Source organism: Furipterus horrens, unplaced genomic scaffold (genome assembly GCF_987537825.1).
Source record: "Furipterus horrens unplaced genomic scaffold, mFurHor1.1.pri manual_scaffold_9, whole genome shotgun sequence".
NCBI lineage: Eukaryota > Metazoa > Chordata > Mammalia > Chiroptera > Furipteridae > Furipterus > Furipterus horrens.
Genome location: NW_028327179.1, coordinates 56,680,619 through 56,700,223, shown reverse-complemented (window position 1 = coordinate 56,700,223; position 19,605 = coordinate 56,680,619). Strand labels below are relative to the sequence as shown.

Genomic DNA, 19,605 nt, shown 5'->3' with positions numbered 1-19,605 from the left:
TTATAGGGGAGATAAATAGTGATGAAAAAATACAATGAAAAATGAACTAATAAAATGAAATACACTAAAAACCAGGAAAAATATGAACCACTTTAACAACAAAGACACTAGTTAAAATACTCATTCTTAAATAAAAAGAATGGTACACTATGAAAGAAAGATTAAGGGAACAAAACTGAACAGACATTGAACTTGAAGAGCCTGCTACATATTTTAAAGACAACTAAACTGGTATTGTGGATGTTTGATGACAATTTTACACAAATATACATAATTACTAACAGTAATTAACTGCAGAAGTTTCTAGTTCCATTTTGAGTATATTCTATATATTATGTGCAATATATTTATTGTCTTTATTACTCTTGGTAATCTTACTAGATATTATTAATCTCATTTTATGCATAAAGACATGGAGCTCAGTGGAGCTGAATGAATTGTCCAGAGAGAGACAACCGGCAAGTGACAAAATTGGGCTGCACACCCAGATGTCTCTCAATCAAAGGCTCAAAATAGCCATTGTAGTCAAGTGCCTCTTTTCTTCCATGATTTCTAAATTCCGATTTGGGCTTCCTTAAGGGGACCCTTTAGGCTCATAAGGGACTAATGGACGTATTTGTGCAGCCTGAATTTTTATGGATGTGCAGAACATTGAGAATTCCTCAGTAGAGATTGAGGGTCCCTGTTTGAGATATGTGGGATGGGATCCCAGCGGCAACTTGGAAGAGCACTAGAGTCACAGGTATGTGCCTGTAGTCCTGCAGCTGGAAGACCCAGGACAAAAGAAAACCTTGTTCAGCCCAGACTTCTTATCTCTAAATGAAAAAAGTTGCCATTTGCCCTTCGATTTTTTTCTAAGAATTAGACAAGCCAAGGTAAACACAGTTTGGGGGATATAGTAAAGTAATTCTTAAAAGGCAATAATAGTGTTATTGTCATTAGACTGCAACAAAGTGCACTAATATGAGCTGGTGTTCATATGCATGAAGTTATTAGAACAGTGTCTAGCACATTAAAGTGTAATGTGTTTTCAAAATTGAAAAATATAATTTGCACAAATATAAAAGTTGATGTAAAACAAAACTCATGCAGACTTTAAAGAGCAGCCATGGGATTCAGTTGAGTTTTGTGACTGTAACTTAAAGAAAGCAGGATCTCAGAACATTATCTTGTGAAATTAAAAATATGTAGATGATGAGTAATCATGCTGCAAAACAGATAACTCGAAATCAACATCATAATATTAATGGATTTTCTTGTATAATGAGTATAAATATACTAAAAAAAAGTATTATCTGTTGTGCTCCCAAGTTTTCTATACATTTCTAAGTTAAAAATTTTTTAATGTTTATGACCAATATTAATTAAAATAAGTCCTGTTTTTTAAAGTTTTTCTCTAAACATCTGTGTTTTTGAATAACACTTAATTCATTGTTGTGACCTTTTAGTTTTAGACAACGGATAGTCAAAATTGAAGCTTATATTAAATATCAAACACAAGTAACTTGACTTGTGTAAACTGACTCCAGTTCTCTTCACTGTGGTATGGTTTATGGGACTTTATTTCAGCTCAGCCTCTTATTGTGTAACTTGAGCCTGGGTTATGGCCACTCCAAGCCCACATTGTTTTTCCTATATCATGACCATAAAAAATGAACAAATGTTAATGTTTATTATTATAATTTTTGCTATTATCATAGTAGGACTTTTGTCCTATGTCTTATTGGACTCACCTTCTTTCTAATCCAGAAATGTTAGTGGGGTTGAAGCTCATTTAGCACTGAATTTTGAGGTACATTGTTCTCTTCCTTTCTTTTCTCATTCTCCATCCCTCATACACACAGTTGAGAAAAACAATATGGACAAGGAATGGATAATATGATAAGTAACTCCAGGGCTAGGGTGTCTGTGAGGGGATAAAGAAGGTGGAATGTGGTCATAGTAGGCAATGAACTCTTTCTTTTAAAATTTATCTTCACAGGGGACATCACAGCAGTGAGTTACTGTAATGAGTTGATGCCTTGCCCCATGTTATCCACCTGGTCATCTGCAATTCTTGATCTGAGATCTCTGAACTAGCAAAGAATTTCTGTAACCTTGGTGGCATTAGGATATATCTCTCACACATCCCCTTTGTTGGCTGGACTTAAAGCTGGATGAAGTATAGGAACTGAAACCTGTGCCTCATTCTTGGGTGTCTTAGATTATGCTTGGCCAGAGTTGGTTATTTCCCCTCTCATCCCATTGGCTGGTGACTCTGAGAGTGCATGGATGAGCCACCGAATTGGTGAACTACCAAAGCTTGCTTTTGGGATATTGACTGATATTAGAGGGTGATATGGATTATATAATGAAGTCTTATCAGATTCTAGCTGTACATGTGTTTTTTTGTTTTGTTTTGTTTGAACAGAATGAAGTTCCTGAGGTAAAGAAAGAGGAGACTTTGTTGGATCTGGACTTTGACCCTTTTAAGCCTGACGTAGCCTCTGCAGGTTCTGCCGGAGTGACCCAGTCACCCATGTCTCAGGTATCAATCAAGTCATTTATATGTTTGGAGATGATTTTTCATAAATGTGAATAAGTTCAGTAAGGCACAGATGCATTTCGGTGACCCCTCTCCCTTTGAAATGGCTATCTACTTTTCTTCTTGGTTGACATGTATTTACTAATGAGAAGGAAGGGTAAAAGGAGAACCTTATCAATATCAATTATACAAGAGCTCCCCTTACCATTAGCTCTCTGTATCCATGCTGCTGGAATAACCATGCATTTAAGTTTGCCCAGGAATCATGAATCTCAGAGTAATTGTTAAGAATACCTCCTTTTTGCTCTAAAAGTATCCAGGTTTGGATGATATATTTAATGTTTCCCTAAATCTCTTTCTTTGGCTTTGGGTTTAATCTTATCACTGTTTTCTCTACTTTTCTTCCTTATACTTTGTAAATTAAGTTACGTTTTAATAACCATGAGATTATGACCCGTGATATGTTTTTTAGTCTTCATAGTTTTGAACTTGATGTTGTCCTCCACATTGCAGAAACTACCTCATGGAATCTTGATTATGTCCTGATGCAGAGTTGACCTTGCTTATCCAAAGCTATCCTTGCTTATACATCCTCAATCTCAAGATTTTTCCCATTTCAGTAGTTACTATGCTGGCATCCTTCATGAGAGGGACACTGGTAATGGGTGCTATAATGATCTGTGAATGATTTTTGTGGAAATAGTTACTTTATAATTGTCTATGTTCATAAAAGAAGTTAACTCAAAATTTGGCTAAACAAAAGTTGTTTACATCTGTATTTTTTATATGGTCTGAGCCTCACATTTCATTTTGGGCAAATCCAAAGATGCTAGGGTATACTTCAAATTAATTAGTGATGGTTTATTGTAAAACTCAAGAATTGAGACCTAGCTCAATTTTCCAGTCTTGAAGTTTTCTTAATACCTTACAGTAAACAAATCACTGGGAAACAGACTGCTCAATATGATCCTCAATAAAAAAGCTTCCATTTAATCTATGCTTTATTCCAGATAATTTGGTTTCTAAGGGTCTTTGTGTTGTAGACGAAAAAAGTAAATATCTGAGATGTCAACAAACCAGGAAATTAAGTAGGTCAGAGACTAGCCTTAAAGGTATTTTGCAAAAAATGGGTCACTCAATGTTTTAGAAATTTATTTTAACTCCCTTTTAGGAGATTCTTGATATGTATGAGAATATTAAAGGTTCCAAGAAGTCCTGTAATTAAAAAAAACTGTTTAGATGTGTTTAACTTAGAATTTCACAAATATGTTTGCTCATTTTAGTCAGTTTTAAGGAAACTCTCTTAACATTCATTGGATGTACATATCATTCAGAATACTTGCTTCTCAGAGTTCTTGTGCAGACAGCTAGCAGAAGTTATGGGCTTCCTCTGCCTTATTCTCCACCATTCATTAATTTAGTGTTGGAAGGAAAAGTTCAGCTGTGGATGTTGTGATGATCTGTGGGTGAAATTCCACAGCATTCCTGTCTGCACATTTGAAATAAGAGAAGCCTCTTTTATATCAGTTCATGAGTAGATTAATCTATAAATCATGGAAATTTGTGTGGCAATAGGACCCATATTCTTTCAGAATTTTTTTCAAAAAGGGCACTTGGTTAAGCCTTGGTTCTGAAGAAAAAGTATTACTGAAGTTATGAAATTTTGTGTATGCCACTGAGTTCTTTTTCAGGGCAATAATAAACCACTCTAGCTTCCCAGTGGCCATAAGTGAGTCACTGCACTAAAGAGTTGGGCTGAGATCCAGTTCTAATTATATCACTTTCCTTTTGCTAAGATGTCTTAGGCTGAGATAACAAAAAGAACAGAGCTGTTAGATTCTACTGGCCTTCTTTCCCCTTCACCCAAAGTGGTCTACCTTACCCATCACCTGATACCATGTTTTAGGTTGATGTTCTTGCTGCTAGCAGAACACCTCACCTTGTGATCTCTGCTGTGTGCACAGGAGCTAACATGTTTTTTTTTTTTCATGATCCTGAGACCTGATTAACATGATGATTCACATGGCTGCCTTCCTTTGAAGAAAATACTGCTGCTGTCTGTATTATGCAGGGATATGTAGTTTAGGAGCTGTGATTTTTAAGGAGCTATGAAGCAAGAAAACATAAATCATCTGAATGATCAGAAAGTGTATATTAAATGCAAAGCAGTCCATATTTCAATATCCATCTTAGTCATTCTACAGGTAGATGCTAATCTAGAGACCATCCAGGCTGTGCAGAGATGCAGGGTGGGTGAGGCGGTACAGTTAGAGCAAGCCAAGAGTCAGTAGGCGGCATCACTCAGACCACAGGGCCCAGGTTCTGTAGTACAGAATCCAAATGAGACATCTGTAGTCCCATCTGGAAACTCAGATTCCTAAGATGGGAGTGCCAGATTCTCTTAACTTGCTGCTCACGTTTTGGTGATTCAAAACAAGTATGAAAGACATGGGAAGAAAAAGAATATGGCTTAGCATTAATTCTCAGTCACAGAGGACATAAGAAAAAGAGATCTCTCCCATTTTCTCTATACAAAGTGCAAGTCATTTTTTAACTATTTGGATTTATTTTCTAGGATCAAAACGTTTTATATTAAAAATTCATTCATATGTGTTAAGGGGTCCTACAAATTTTCATGATTATTAATTAATTGGGTATGGTATGTAATTCAACCTATTGAAGAACTATTTTCCCAGAAGTTATTTGCCATCAAACTGGCCATAATGCATTCTCTTCAGTTTTGTGTGGAGAAGAAAGGAAATAGCATTAGCAATGATTAGGATGTGCACATTTCCTCAAAGATGTGCTAAACTCATATCTGGACACCTTGTTTACCTCATTTAAGTGTGTTTGTGTGTGTGTGTGTGTGTGTTAAATGTAAACCATTAATTATGCTTCATATCTAGCTTTCTACTTGTATAACAAAGGCACATTAATTAGGCCTATTCTATCCAATATAGGAACACAAGCCACATTTGGCTTTTTAAATTTAAACAAAATAAAACTGTAAATTGAAAAATAGGGTTCTGTTACACTAACATATTTCAAGTTCTCAAAAGCCACATGTGACAAGTGGCTACCTTATTGGACAGCACTGATAGGGAACATTTTTATCACCATAGAAAGTTCTGTTGAACAGTGCTGCATTAAATAGTTCAAAATACTTATTATTTTATTTCAAGAACTTTTTTGATCTCAGTAATTTTTACATGCTTGGGATTTGTATACTTAGAATATTTTTGTTTGCTTGTTTGTTTGCTTTCAGACATTGCCCTGGGACCTGTGGACGGTAAGAATACTAAGAACTCTATATTTTCATGTATCTGAATCCCTAGAAATTTAGAAGCCTTGTTATATTTTATTTCATCTGTGATAGGAAGAAGGTCCAAACTTTTTAAATAACAATGTAATGTATCTCCTAAAGTAATCATCAGCTCCCTGATGTTTCCAAGCATTAATAGCACTTGGAAATGATGGCGAGGGAAAGAGTGTCCATGTGCCGGACTCCTGGATGAGCAAGAATTGGATGTGCCCCTTTATACTTTTTTCTGTGATTATTGGTGGCTTGAAGAAATGTTGTAGGGAAGGATGTGCACATTTGTTATTGCTTAAAGAATGTAAGAAAAGTATAAGTGAGAAAATGTAAGGGATTGGCTACTCTGCACAGGGAAGTTTTTCATTTTTATTTTCAATGAAATTTAATAAGAATTTGAGCTTTAGAGGCAGACAGCCCTGACTTGAGTCCAGAGGGTTTTATGAGGATTGAGATAATATTTGTAAAGTAGGTAGCCCATTGCCTGATATGTATCAATAAAAGATAAAGTGTAAGGATGAGTGCTTTCAGAATTTAGAGTTTGGAAAAAGACACAAACAGAGCTTTGTGGAGGCAACATTTGTAGTAAGAAATTAGAATATCAGCTGCACCATATGGAGCCTCACATCCCTTGAGGCAGAGCCTTTGTCTACCTGTCTTAGAACAGCCCTGGTTGTGTGGTCATATAAGAACTCCACCTGAGTTTAATGTTTTCTTTTTTTTTTTTTTTTTTTTTTTTTGTGATACAGCAACAGGAAAGTTGGGATGATCTAGCTATTTGGGAGCCTGTGGTCTTCTGAAGTGGCATTACTACTTTCTTCCCTTAAAACAAAATATGACTGTCCCCTTCCCTGCCCCATGAGCAAGGTCACACTCTGCTTCATTGGATCCTTGAAGCATCTTGGAAAGCTCTCAGGAGAAGAGCTAAAAAATGTTGATTGAGAACATCTTTTATAGTGAGCTGGTTTGATTTGTATATTCTCAAAAAGAGATGCATGGATTAGTGTTCAGGACATTTGAATTCTAGCCTCAACTTTGTGTTAATTTTCTAGGAGAGTAAGACGACATTGTTAATTTTATGTTACTCCAATATTTTATATCTTTATTTGGAGCTATTCCACATTTTTCTTTCCTTGACTGAAAAGTATATGGTGAGGGTGAAGGTATCATCTATAATAAGCATTGACTATTTCAAAGGACAAACCTGCTAGGAATAGTAACAGTGACAATATTGTGAAACAAGAGCTCCCTGGACATAATTAGTTCATTTCTTGATCCTCTTAACCTCCCCAGTGTTGTTTATGCCCTGACAAAGCTAGGATGGGGGACCTTGAGGAGAATCCTCACAGCAGTCAGCGTGCTTAGTATCAGATCATCCTCCATCCAAAAACTACCTCAAAGGCAGAACCAAATGCAGGCTGAGTTTGGGAATGGTTTTACTCTGATACTGTGTCAGAGTGGATGATAATGGGTAATTTTGTGGCTGCTAATATTTGATGCTATTCTCATGCTCTTGTGCTTGGTTATTTATTTGAAACTTTGCATTTCAGAGTCTGCTGAAGCAACAGTCATGTAATTGCCATAAAACGTTGTTGTTACTAGAAAATAATAGAAGCTTTGTGTTTTGGTTGTACAGTCTTAAGAATATTGGGACAGAACTCACTCTTATCACAAAATAAGTTATTTACTCCCAAACAAGTGAAAACAACAGCCTATAGCAGAATATTGACTCTGGATAACATAGAATTTTAATGTGCAAACAAATTTCTTCTCTTGCTTATGATTTTTTTCCAAACAATTCTCCTTATTTTAGCAGGAAGTGTTAATCAAGGCAGACCACATTTTGGGTGATACAAATATATTTTTATATGTTTACAAGAATAGAAATCATAGCTTTTAGGCCACAATGGAATTAACTGGAATAGGTTAACAGAAAGATAGCTGGAAAATGCCAGAATACTTGGAGATTAAGCAACACACTCCTAAGTAACACATAGGTGAAAGAAGAAATCTCACAAGAAATTTTAAAATATTTTGAACTACATGAGAATAAAAATACAATTTATCAAAATTTGTAAGATGCTGCAAAAGCAGTGTAGATATTAACATATAATATTGTCTGTGTATATTAGAAAAGAAAATGTAAAATTATTAATCTGAACTTTAACCTTAGTAAACTAGAAATAGAAGAGCAATTAAAGTTTGCCTGTGATTTACTATTATTATTTTTTTGCTCTTACAGACAAGCACTGATTTGGGACAGCCGGTAGGTAAATATCCAGAAAATTCTGGATTTTTTGTATGCAATATGCATTTTATACATGTTATATTATCAAAGCGAACTTTTTTTCTCCTCATGGCATTGCTAGTAACAGATATAACCTTAAGCCATTTATTTGATTTAAATACTCTCTAATTTTATTTAACTGGTGCTAACCTACTAAAAAGCTTTGTGTTTCTCATCAACTCTTACCATGATGTATTTCAACTTATTTTTTTTTCCTTTGCTGTTCTGCATACTCTAAAGATTGAATCTTCAAAAAGTCTTTCCCTGTATAACCTGATCATGGAGGAAACTCCACACAGTGTGTTAGCTGAAGAAATTCAAAGATCTCAAAATGACCTAAGTGCTATTTGGGGGGCCCTGATGCTAGTACAGACAATGTCTGCCATGAAACTACCCATGGTGGGTCCCAGGAAGCCTCCTCATGTGTCTCTGAAAAAGAGCAAGACATGGAATTATCTACTGGGAAGTTTCCTTCTACTAACTGGCACACTGTAGCCAGACATGGTGAATGTGTTCTGGGGCCAGCCCCTCCATATGGAAAGGAACTACTGTCCCCAAAGTCAGTGCCTGAGGCTGAATTTGCCATTGGTGCTTGTATGGAGATAGAACAGTCTTATGATTCACCTGACTCAGAAATGGCAGCCTTGGAAACTGGTGGCCTGGTCAAAGAAAGTCAAGAAGATGTTAAAAAGGCAGAAGAAAAAGAAGAGAAACTGAAGACAGAAGATTCATGTGGGAAGGTGTGGAGACATGTGAAAAGGTAGACACTGAAACTATTGATATCAAGGCACTAGAAGGTACAGAGGAATTTGAAGAGAGGGCATGTGAAAGTACAGGAAACTAGGAAAGATCTAAGAGTTAGTGTAAGGAAATTATAAAGACCAATATAAAGTATTTTGAAAAAAACTGACATATTAGAAAAGGACATGGCAGATGAATTAAGTGACAGAAAGGATAGGCTAGATGAGGAGATTCAAGTAATAATAAGTAATTGTGAAACTGCAGAGGACTCTGGAGCTAAACCTACAAATTACATAGATATTTTGAATCTGCCTCTTTAGGATGACTCCATACCTAATATTGAAGATGGCAGCCCTGAGGGATGGGATTTAGTTATAAAAGATATAAAGAAAAATTTAGTAGACTCTCCTAATCATGATATATCATTCAGCACAGGAGAGTACAGATACTTAAGAAATTCAGCATGAGGGTGTGTTATATGCGCCTATAGGTAACAAGTATAAAAGTGAGGCAGGTTTTTTTCCCAAGGAAACATGAATTGACAGCTCAGCTAAGACAGTCTTTATTATACTCTGGAGACTAATGCAAACAGAAGAGACTGTTGTTTGTGTAAGGCAGAAGATTCATTAACAGAGGGATCTGAAAGTACAGTGACTTGGGACTGCAGTCATACTAAGAATTGCAAAAACAGATTCTCTGGGAACAGATCCACGTCAAATCTTGCAGCCAAGTATGGATTCAGCAATGAATAATATGGATATATTGGAGTTCTCTGGTATACCAGATGGTCAAGGAATTGTATTTGCCCTTTGTCTTAATTCAACTAATCACTCACCTATCAGTGATGCTGAAGCCTTATATAATTACTGGGAACATTTAGATGTACTTGAGAGCAAGAGAGGGCTGGAGGTGGACTTAGTGGCAGGTGTATATGAGGAACAAGCCATTCATAGCTGCTGGGAACAAAACCAAGAGAAAGTTAGACCGTTGGTTCTGGGAATCTCCCAAATTCTGCTAGTCCCCAAGACAATGGCACCAACAACTCATATTTACCTGAAGATGAAATTGCTAACCAGAGATATGGATTGATGTACCAAGAAATAGAGGCTGATAAAGAAGAGGTACTTATCCCAGTATGTAGTATAGACTAGACAGACTTCTTTAGGTTCTGCTTATCCTAATGTTTCCCACCTACATCATTATCCATCACTGTCTTCTCTGAGTCCTGCCGTATCTCATTGCAAACCAAACTCAAATAGGTTGACAAAAAAAAAAAAAAAAAAAAAAAAAAAGCACAGAATGATTATGTTGGAATTAATGAGAGTCTATTTTACTATCAATTTCCTGTATTTATTTTTATTTTTCCTACTTTTATTTTTCTATTCAAGTATTAAAAATATGTAGAACATACTAATTTACCTTTTTAAAGGTTTACCCTAATAAGAACTCATGAAATGTTTCTACTAAGCCTACTAAAACTGTAGAATCTCATAATAGGTGTCATAAAAAATATATAATAAAATTATATTAGAGAAATGCTAGAAATGCTTCTTCTAGATTCTGTCAATGGCCTGAAGAAAAGCCATTTAACTCCTAGTGGCTTTTCTCCAGAATTATCTCATTATTGAGAAAGTGGGTTTTGGTTAGCCCTGAGTCACACACCAGCAGTAATTCTAAAAATAATCTTTCTCTTTTTCTTTGTCAACCTATTTAAAATAATACACTGTGGTCTTTTGCATTTCCTAAGCACTTTTACCTTTTGTATTATTTTAAAATTTGTGGTGATCTTTACTTTCCAACTTGTCTAATGGGCATTCACTGATCCTATAAAATTGATGAAGAAAATAATGTCATCTGATTTCCATTTCTGTTTAGGCTTCTGATGGTTCATTTAATGCAATCACGCAGGTAAGAAATTGACTTGCTGACAAAATTAATCTGTTGAGAAAGATGTAAAGTTTTTAAATAAGGACCTTTGTCACTGGTATGGCATAATGATTAAGTGTGTCAGCACAAAACTTCACTCCATTACTGAGAAATTCAGTAATGGAAACAGTAGTGGTATCAACATTGTAGTGTTGTTTTGACTATTAAATGAGTTATATCCAGCAGCCTAGCACATACTGCGTCCTCTCTGACTGTAGTTAACTATTATTAATATTAGCTATACCAAAGCCTTCTCCCATCCACTGACTCTTCTACTAGAAACTAGGAGTTGTCCTGAGCTGAGAGATCCACTGGATCCAGCTGTTTGAAAAGAGGAGAAAAGATTGTTTTGAACTAATGAAATTGGTTTTTAGAAAATACGGTATGTTTTAGAAGCCATTGGAAATCAGAAATCATAAGTTGCTCTGGCCAAAAAAGACAGTATTTTCCTTGCAGATCTGAGGAAGATGAGCCATAAGATGGACTGTCTCATTCGCTGTATGTGCCCCAACAGATGGACAGCTGTAACCCACATAAAATACAGACCACATGGCTATCAAGCTTGTGGAATAAGTTCTGAAAACGTCTTGAAGGGAAACTCCAAACAGAAGTTTGTCTGTGAGGAGTGCTTTGTCTCAGAATATTAGATGTGAACAATTCCAATTTAACATTTAGAATTTCTTGATTCAAAAGTTGGCTTACTTTCCCCCACAAACCTACAAAAAGATAAAACCCACTCATGCACCCACACCTAAATACAGATATAGCTACAAACCCAAAGAGAGATGATAGTGTGTATCTTCCATCTGCATAAACTCTTGGAAGTTTGAGTCATCGGAATTATTATTCATTGCTTATTTTTAAAATAGTATTTTTTTCACTTATAAATGCACACAACTTAAAAAGCACAAAATATTATACGGGCTTTTATTTAATAATTTCAGATTATTTAATCCCTCTTTCAATTCCTGTTTCTTAAAGATAAATACTTTCACTTATTTTAACAGATTCTCTAGTTTCATCCACATATATGTGCGTGACTTTGTTATAAGGCTGCTTTTTGATTTCTAAAGCATTATCTATTGACTCACCTCTTTGGAAAGTGAAGACTTAAAGCATTTTCAGCCTCCTACTTTCACAGTTCACCCCACTCTTCTGCTTGCCTTCTTCTGCTATAGTTCTGCCAGAGCCATCCAACCTGTGGTAATATTGTAACAAGAACATAAATGCTATTTGTGCCCTAGTCATGAAGTACACATTTCCCTTTATGCCAAATTTATCATTTCCTTTGAGGAAATAATTGTAGGGTGCTATTTGTTTGTTGTTGGTTTGCTTAGTTTTCTGCGTACTCGTCACTAGTTCAAACCCATGTGCTGAAGTTATATAAATCTCCTCTCATTTTGTTGGGAAACATTAAATATTCAATTTTTAGATTAACAACTAAGGGAGACAAAGACAATAGATATTTGATAGTCTTGAACAGGCTGCCTAGGCCCACACTGGGACACTATCTGATGCCACCAGTCTCAGATCCAGGAAGTAGAGAAAGTGCACCTCTACAACAATATACATGACATGGTAGGAGGAGTGACTCTCAGTCAGCTAGCTGGAGGGAAGGACCCACCGAAGAGCAACACAACAACAACTAAAACCCAGGGACAACCAGACAGCCCAAATAAACAGATTAAAGGGCATCCCAACAGCATCAATTTCAGGAGATTAAGGAAATGCACCACTGAATCCCACAGCTCTCCTACCATGGAAAATAACAACATGAAGACAACAGGAAGTCAAAGCAGATCAATCTAAGAAGCAGAAATCATCAAGAAGAGTCACAAAAAAAAAAAAAAAATGGAGAGACAAAGAAACAACCTCCCATCAAAAGAAAAGGAGGAATCCCCAGAAAGAGTGCTAAATGAAATAGAGGTAAGCAAACTATCAGACATAGAGTTCAAAATAATGATTATAGGGAAGCTCAATGAGCTCATTGAGCTCAAAGAACTACAAAGAACTCCACAGGAACTATGAAGAACTCCAGAAAAGCTACAAGGAACTTACTGAGAACTACACCAGCATTAAAAATACCATAGAAACTATCACGAATAGCCAGGAGGAAATGAAGAATACAATTTCTGAATTGAAGAACACAGTAGAAGGAATCAAAACCAGACTAGATGAAGCCAGAATATTGGATCAGTGAGCTTGGGGACAAGGTAGAAAAAATCCTAGACAGTGCAACAAAATGAAAAAAAAACCTGCAAAACACAGTTGCAGGACAACACGAAACATAAAAATATCCGTATCATAGGAATACCAGGAGAAGAAGGATAGAAAACCTGTTTCAAAAACTAATAACAGAAAACTTCTCTAACTTGATGAGAGAAAAAGTCACACAAGGCCAGGAAGCACAGAGGGTACCAATGAAGATGAACCCAAAGAGGCCCACTTCAAGACAATCATAATTAAAATGGCAAAACTCAAAGACAAAGAATCCTAAAAGCAGCAAGAGAGAAACAGCTAAGAACATACAAGGGAACTAGGATCATATTTCTCAACAGAAACACCGAAAGAAGAAGGAAATGACAAAAAATATTCCAAGGAATGAAAAATAAAGGCATACAACAAAATCTACTCCAGCCAGCATGGCTGTCATTCAAGATGGAAGGTGAAAGAAGGAGTTTCCCAGACAAAAGAAGGCTAAAAGAATACATCTCCACCAAACAAGCATTGCAAAAGATGTTTAAAGGTCTGCTTTAAGAAGATGAAGAAACAGAGAGGAACACAGATACAAAGGGGAAAAATGACAATGAATAAGTACTTACAAATAAAAACCTTAGATGTAAATGGATTAAATGCACCAAACAAAAGACATAGGGGAGCTAAATGGGTTAGAAAAAGAACCAGATATATGCTGTCTACAAGAAACCCACCTCAGAACGAAAGATCTACACAGAAGGGATGGAAAAAATATTTCAAGCAAATAGACATGAAAAAAAAAAAGTTGGCATAGCAATACTTTTATCAGACAAAACAGATTTCCCAACAAAGACCATAAAAAAAGACAAAAAAGGACATTTCATAATACTTAAGGAAACAATCCATCAAGAAGATATAACCCTTGTAAACATATATGCACCTAACATAAGGGTACCCAAATACTTAAGGAAAATCTTGGAGGACTTAAAGAAGAAAATCAAGAGCAACACATACATTGTAGGGGACTTTAACACCTATTGTCAAAAATGGACAGATCTTTGAAGCAAAGAAACATCAAGGATATTGTGTCACTGAACAACACTCTAGATCAAAAGGACTTGATTGATATATACAGAACCTTTCACCCCAAAGAAGCAAAATATACATTCTTTTCAAATGCACATGGAACATTTTCAAAGATAGATCACATGGTGGAACACAAAACAAACCTCAACGAATTCAGGAAATTTGAAATTTTATCAAGCATCTTCTCAGATCTCAATGACTTGAAACTAGAAACCAACCTCAGGGAAAAAACTGAAAAACATCCAAATTCATGAAGACTGCATAACATGCTATTAAATAATGAATAGGTTAACAATGATATCAAGGAAGAAATCAAAAAAGTTTCTGGAAACAAATGAAAATGACAAACAACAGCTCAAAACCTGTGGGACATAACAAAGGCAGTCCTGAGAGAGAAGTTCATAGCAGTACAGGCCTACTTAAAAAGGATGGAAGAATCTCAAATAAAAAAACCTAACCCTACATCTACAAGCACTAGAGGAAAAACAACAAACAAAGCAGAGCGAGTACAAGGAAGGAAATCATCAAAATCAGAGCAGAATTAAATGACATAGCGACTAAAAGAATAATTCAAAGTATCGGTAAAACCAGGATCTGGTGCTTTGAAAATATAAATGAAATTGACAAGTCTTTAACCAGACTCATCAAGAAAAAGAGAGAATAGACCCAAATAAATAAAATCAGAAGAGGAGAAATCACAAACATACCACAGAAATACAAATGATTGCAAAAAATTACTATGAACAACTATATGACAAGAAATTTGACAACGAAATGGACAAATTTCTGGTAACATAATCTTCTAAAACTGAATCAAGAAGAAGCAGAGAACCTAAATAATCCAATAACAACTAGTGAAATTGAAGCAGTAATCAGAAAACTCCTGGCACACAAAAGCCCCTGAACTGTGGCTTCACAGGTGAAAGTTATCAAACATTTAGGGAAGAACTAACTCCTATCCTTCTCAAACAATTTCAGAAAATCCAAGAAGAGGGAAGACTCCCTAACACTTTCTATGAGGCCAATATTATCCTAATTCCAAAACCAGGTCAACACAACAAAAGCAGAAAACTACAGGCCATTATCACTGATGAACATAGATGCTAAAATCCTAAACAAATTATTGGCAAACCAGATGCAGCAATACATTAAAAAGATCATATACCATGATCAACTGGGATTCATCCCAGGGATGCAAGGAAAATATAATATTCACAAATCAATAAACATAATACAACACACAAACAAAATGAAAGAAAAATCACATGATTATATCAATATGTGCTGAAAAAAGCACTTGATAAAGTTCAGCACCCATTTATTATAAAAACACTTAGAAAACTGAGAATAGAGGGACATGCCTCACATAATAAAGACCATATATGAGAAACCTGCTACCAACATCATACTCAAGGGAAAAAACTGAAAGCATGCACCCTAAGATCGGGAATAAGACAAAGATATCCACTCTTTCCATTTCTATTCAACATAGTTTTAGAAGTTCTAGCCAAAGTGATCAGACAAGGAAAAGAAATAAAAGGCATCCAAATTGGAATTGAGGAAGTAAAACTGTCATCATTTTAGATGACATGATAGTGTAATAGAAAACCTATAAACTTTACCAAAAAACTACTCAACCTAATAAATGAATTTAGAAAAACAGCAGGGTACAAAGTCAATATTCAGAAATCAAAGGCATTTCTGTATACCAACAATAAAATATCAGAGATGGAAACTAGAAAAAAGAAATCCCACTTACTGTATCAAGAAGAAAAATAAAGTACTCAGAAATAAATGTAACTAAGGACATAAAAGACCTATACTCGGAAAACTACAGAACACTGAAGAAAGAAATTAAGGAAGATACAAATAAATGGCAGCATATTCCATGTTTATGGATGGGAAGAATTAACATCATTAAAATGTCCACACTACCCAAAGCAATTTATAGATTCAATTGAATCCCTATTAAAATATCAATGATATATTTCACAGACCTAGAACAAATACTTCAAAAATTTATATGGAACCAAAACAACCCTGACTAGCCTCAACAATCTTGAAAAATAAGAAGAAATAGAAGGAATAACAATACCTGATATCAAATGATATTACAAGGCCATTGTAGACAAAACAGTCTGGTTCTGGCATATGAACAGACATATAGATCAATGGAACAGAATAGAAATCTCAGAAATAAACCCAGGTCTCTATGGTCAATTAATAAATGACAAAGGTGGAAGGAACATCAAATGGAGTGAAAATAGCCTCTTCAACAAATGGTGTTGGGAGAACTGGAGAGGAAGATGCAAAACAATGAAACTAGACCCTCAACTTATACCATACACCAGAATAAACTCAAGATTTGTTGGCAGCCGTCCGTCTCGAGAGACGATGGCGTAGCTTCTCGAGAGTCTATCTGCACCGCCGAGAATGGCTGTGCAGTCCGATTCGGGAGTGACAATCCCTGCCGCACTTGGTACAGGTGAAGGCAGATGGCTGTTGTTGCTGCTGTTGACGCTGCTTCCGCCTCGATCTTTTCTGGGCCGCCTCCTCGTTGCGCGCAGCCTCTGCACGTGACGTACCTTGCCTGACCGCGAGCCTCCAGGCTGGGCGGTCGTCTGCTTGAACTTCCCATGTGTTGAGATTGATGGAGCATTGTGTCATGTCCTTTTTGCAGATGTCTTTGAACCGCAGTTTTGGGCGCCCTGTCATCCTCTTGCCTTCTGCTAGCTCGCCGTAGAGGAGGTCTTTGGGGATACGGCCTGCATCCATTCTTTTGACATGGCCGAGCCACCTGAGGCGTCAAGATGGATAAAAGGCAAATGTAAATCATGACACCATAAAAGTCTTAGAGAAAAACTGAGACAGCAAAATCTTAGATATCCCATGCAGCAGTAGTTTTGCCAATATATCTCCCATGGCAAGGGAAATAAAGGAAAGAATAGACAAGTGAGACTACATCAAACTAAAATGTTTCTGTTCAGAGGAAGGAAACAGCAAGATAAGGGAATCAACCATATGGGAAAACATATTTGCCAATGATACTTTGGACAAGGGTTTGATCGCTAAAATATGTAAAGAATACATACAACTCAACACCAAAAAGATAGACAATCCAATTAAAAAATGGGCAAAGGACCTGAACAGACACTTCTCCAAGGAGGACATACAGAGGGCCCATAGGAATATGAAAGGATGCTCAACATCACTATCCATCAGAGAGATGCAAATAAAAACCACAATGAAATACCACCTCACACTGGTCAGAATGGCCATCATTAACAAATCAACAAACAAGTGTTGGTAAGGATGTGGAGAAAAGGGAACCCTACTGCACTGTTGGTGGGAATGCAGACTGGTGCAGCCACTGTGGAATACAGTATGGAATTTCCTCAAAAAACTACAAATGGAATTGCCTTTAGACCAAGCAATTCCATTGCTAGGATTATACCCAAAGAATCCTGAAATGCCAATTCAGAAGAACCTGTGCGCCCCTATGTACATAGCAGCACTATTTATAATAGCCAAGTACTGGAAACAGCCTATGTGCCCATCAATGGATTAGTGGATCCAAAAACTGTGATATATTTACACAATGGAATACTATGCAGCAGAAAGAAAGAAGGAACTCCTATCTTTTGTAACAACATGGTTGGAACTGTAGAGTATTATGCTTAGTGAAATAAGCAAGGTGGTGAAAGAAAAAATACCATATGATCTCACATAATACAGGAACCTAATGAACAAAACAAATGAGCATGGAAACAAGGAACAGACTGACAGTCACCAGAGAGGAGGGGGAAAGGGGATAAGAGGGGAAAGAAGGGGAAGGCTCTAGTCAGAGAACTAATGTAACTAACCCATTGAAAATAAAATATTCAATCAGTGTCATCTTCTTGAAGAATGTGACTTTCTGGACTGCTCCAGTCTACGCTAGGGACTCAGTGGCTATATCACAGCTGGCATCACAGGCTCTTCCATTGTGTAGTGATTGCCCTCACCTCTCTCTTATGTCAATCTGCTCTTTTCAGGACATAAATCTTCCTTGTTTGTCATTTAATTCCACAAATAAAAATACCTCCTAACCCACAAATTAAAACATATCTACCAGTAGCTTACTGAGAAAACTGTGTATGAGGAGCAACTGAAAATGTCCGTGCATACATAATGGGCTGTAACTTTGAATATATTGTTAGAAGTACTAAATCGTTTCCCTTGTAATTTTGAAGCTGTTGTTCCACTCGGTTCCACCTCCAAGTGTTGCTACTGAGAAGCTGACATTTTAATTCCTGATATTTGTGAGAAATCAGTTTTTTTTTTCCTCTCTCTCTCTACTGCTTATACACTCCTCACATGGTCTTTTTCTCTCCTTCTCTCTGGAAGTTTGTAAAATTTTCTTTTTTTAGTGTTTTTGAAATTTTACTATGATGAGCTATGGTTTGAGTCTATTTTCATACATGTCTTTAATCTAAAAAGATATGTTTTAGTTTGAGGAAACTTTTTTTTAATCTGGCTTTTTTAAAAAGTATATTTTATTGATTATGTCATTACAGTAGTCCCAATTTTTTCCCTTTGCTCCCCTCCACCCAGTAACCCCCTTCCCTCCAGCAGTCCCACCACCCCTTTAGTTCATATCCATGCATCATGCATATAAGTTCTTTGGCTTCACCCTTCAACCAGCATTGGATGAGATGCTACAGGGACTGCTTTAAGACGAAGAAGTAGAGAGAGTGGACACCCTTGTCTTGTTCCTGATCTTAGGGGGAAAGTTTTTAGTTTTTGTCCATTGAGTATGATGTTGGCTGCAGGTTTGTCATATATGGCCTTTATTATGTTGAGGTATGCTTTCTCTATTCCCACTTTGCTAAGTGTTTTTATTATAAATGGGTACTGTACTTTATCAAATGCTTTTCAGCATCTATTAATATGATCATATGATTTTATCTTTCATTTCGTTTATGTGGTGTATTATGTTTATTGATTTGTGAATATTATACCATCCTTGCAACCCTGGGATGAATCATGCTTGATCATGGTGCATGATCTTTTTAGTGTATTGCTAGATCTGGTTTGCCAATATCTTATTGAGGATTTTTGCATCTATGTTTATCAATGATATTGGCCTGTAGTTTTATTTCTTTGTTGTGTTAACCTGGTTTTGGAATTAGGATAATACTGGCCTCATAGAAGGAGTTTGGGAGTCTTCCCTTTTCCTGGATATTTTGGAATAGTTTGAGAAGGATAAGAGTTAGATTTTCCCTAAATGTTTGGTAAGATTTGCCTGTGAAGCCATCAGTTCGGAGGCTTTTTTGTGCCAGTAGGTTTTTGATTACTGCTTCCATTTCACTAGTCATTATCTACTTCATTTTTTGTATATTTTACTGATTATGCTATTACAGTTGTCCCAATTTCTTTTATCTTTTATCCCCTCCACACATTTACTCCATACCCTCCAGCAATGCCACCCCCCTTAGTTCATATCCATGCATCATGCATATAAGTTCTTTGGCTTCACACTTTCCTGTATTA

The 19,605-nt window shown here is 36.2% G+C and overlaps 1 protein-coding gene across 1 annotated transcript in view; it reads left to right on the top strand.

The window, feature by feature from the left end:
- The window catches only part of AMPH (amphiphysin), a 310,914-nt gene that overhangs the window by 253,564 nt on the left and 37,745 nt on the right, over nucleotides 1–19,605 (top strand). The window contains exons 12-15 of the mRNA XM_090287371.1: nucleotides 2,411–2,527; nucleotides 5,790–5,813; nucleotides 8,080–8,103; nucleotides 10,741–10,773. Of these exons, the coding sequence (XP_090143497.1) occupies nucleotides 2,411–2,527; nucleotides 5,790–5,813; nucleotides 8,080–8,103; nucleotides 10,741–10,773 (198 nt within the window). The remainder of the gene's footprint in view (nucleotides 1–2,410; nucleotides 2,528–5,789; nucleotides 5,814–8,079; nucleotides 8,104–10,740; nucleotides 10,774–19,605) is intronic.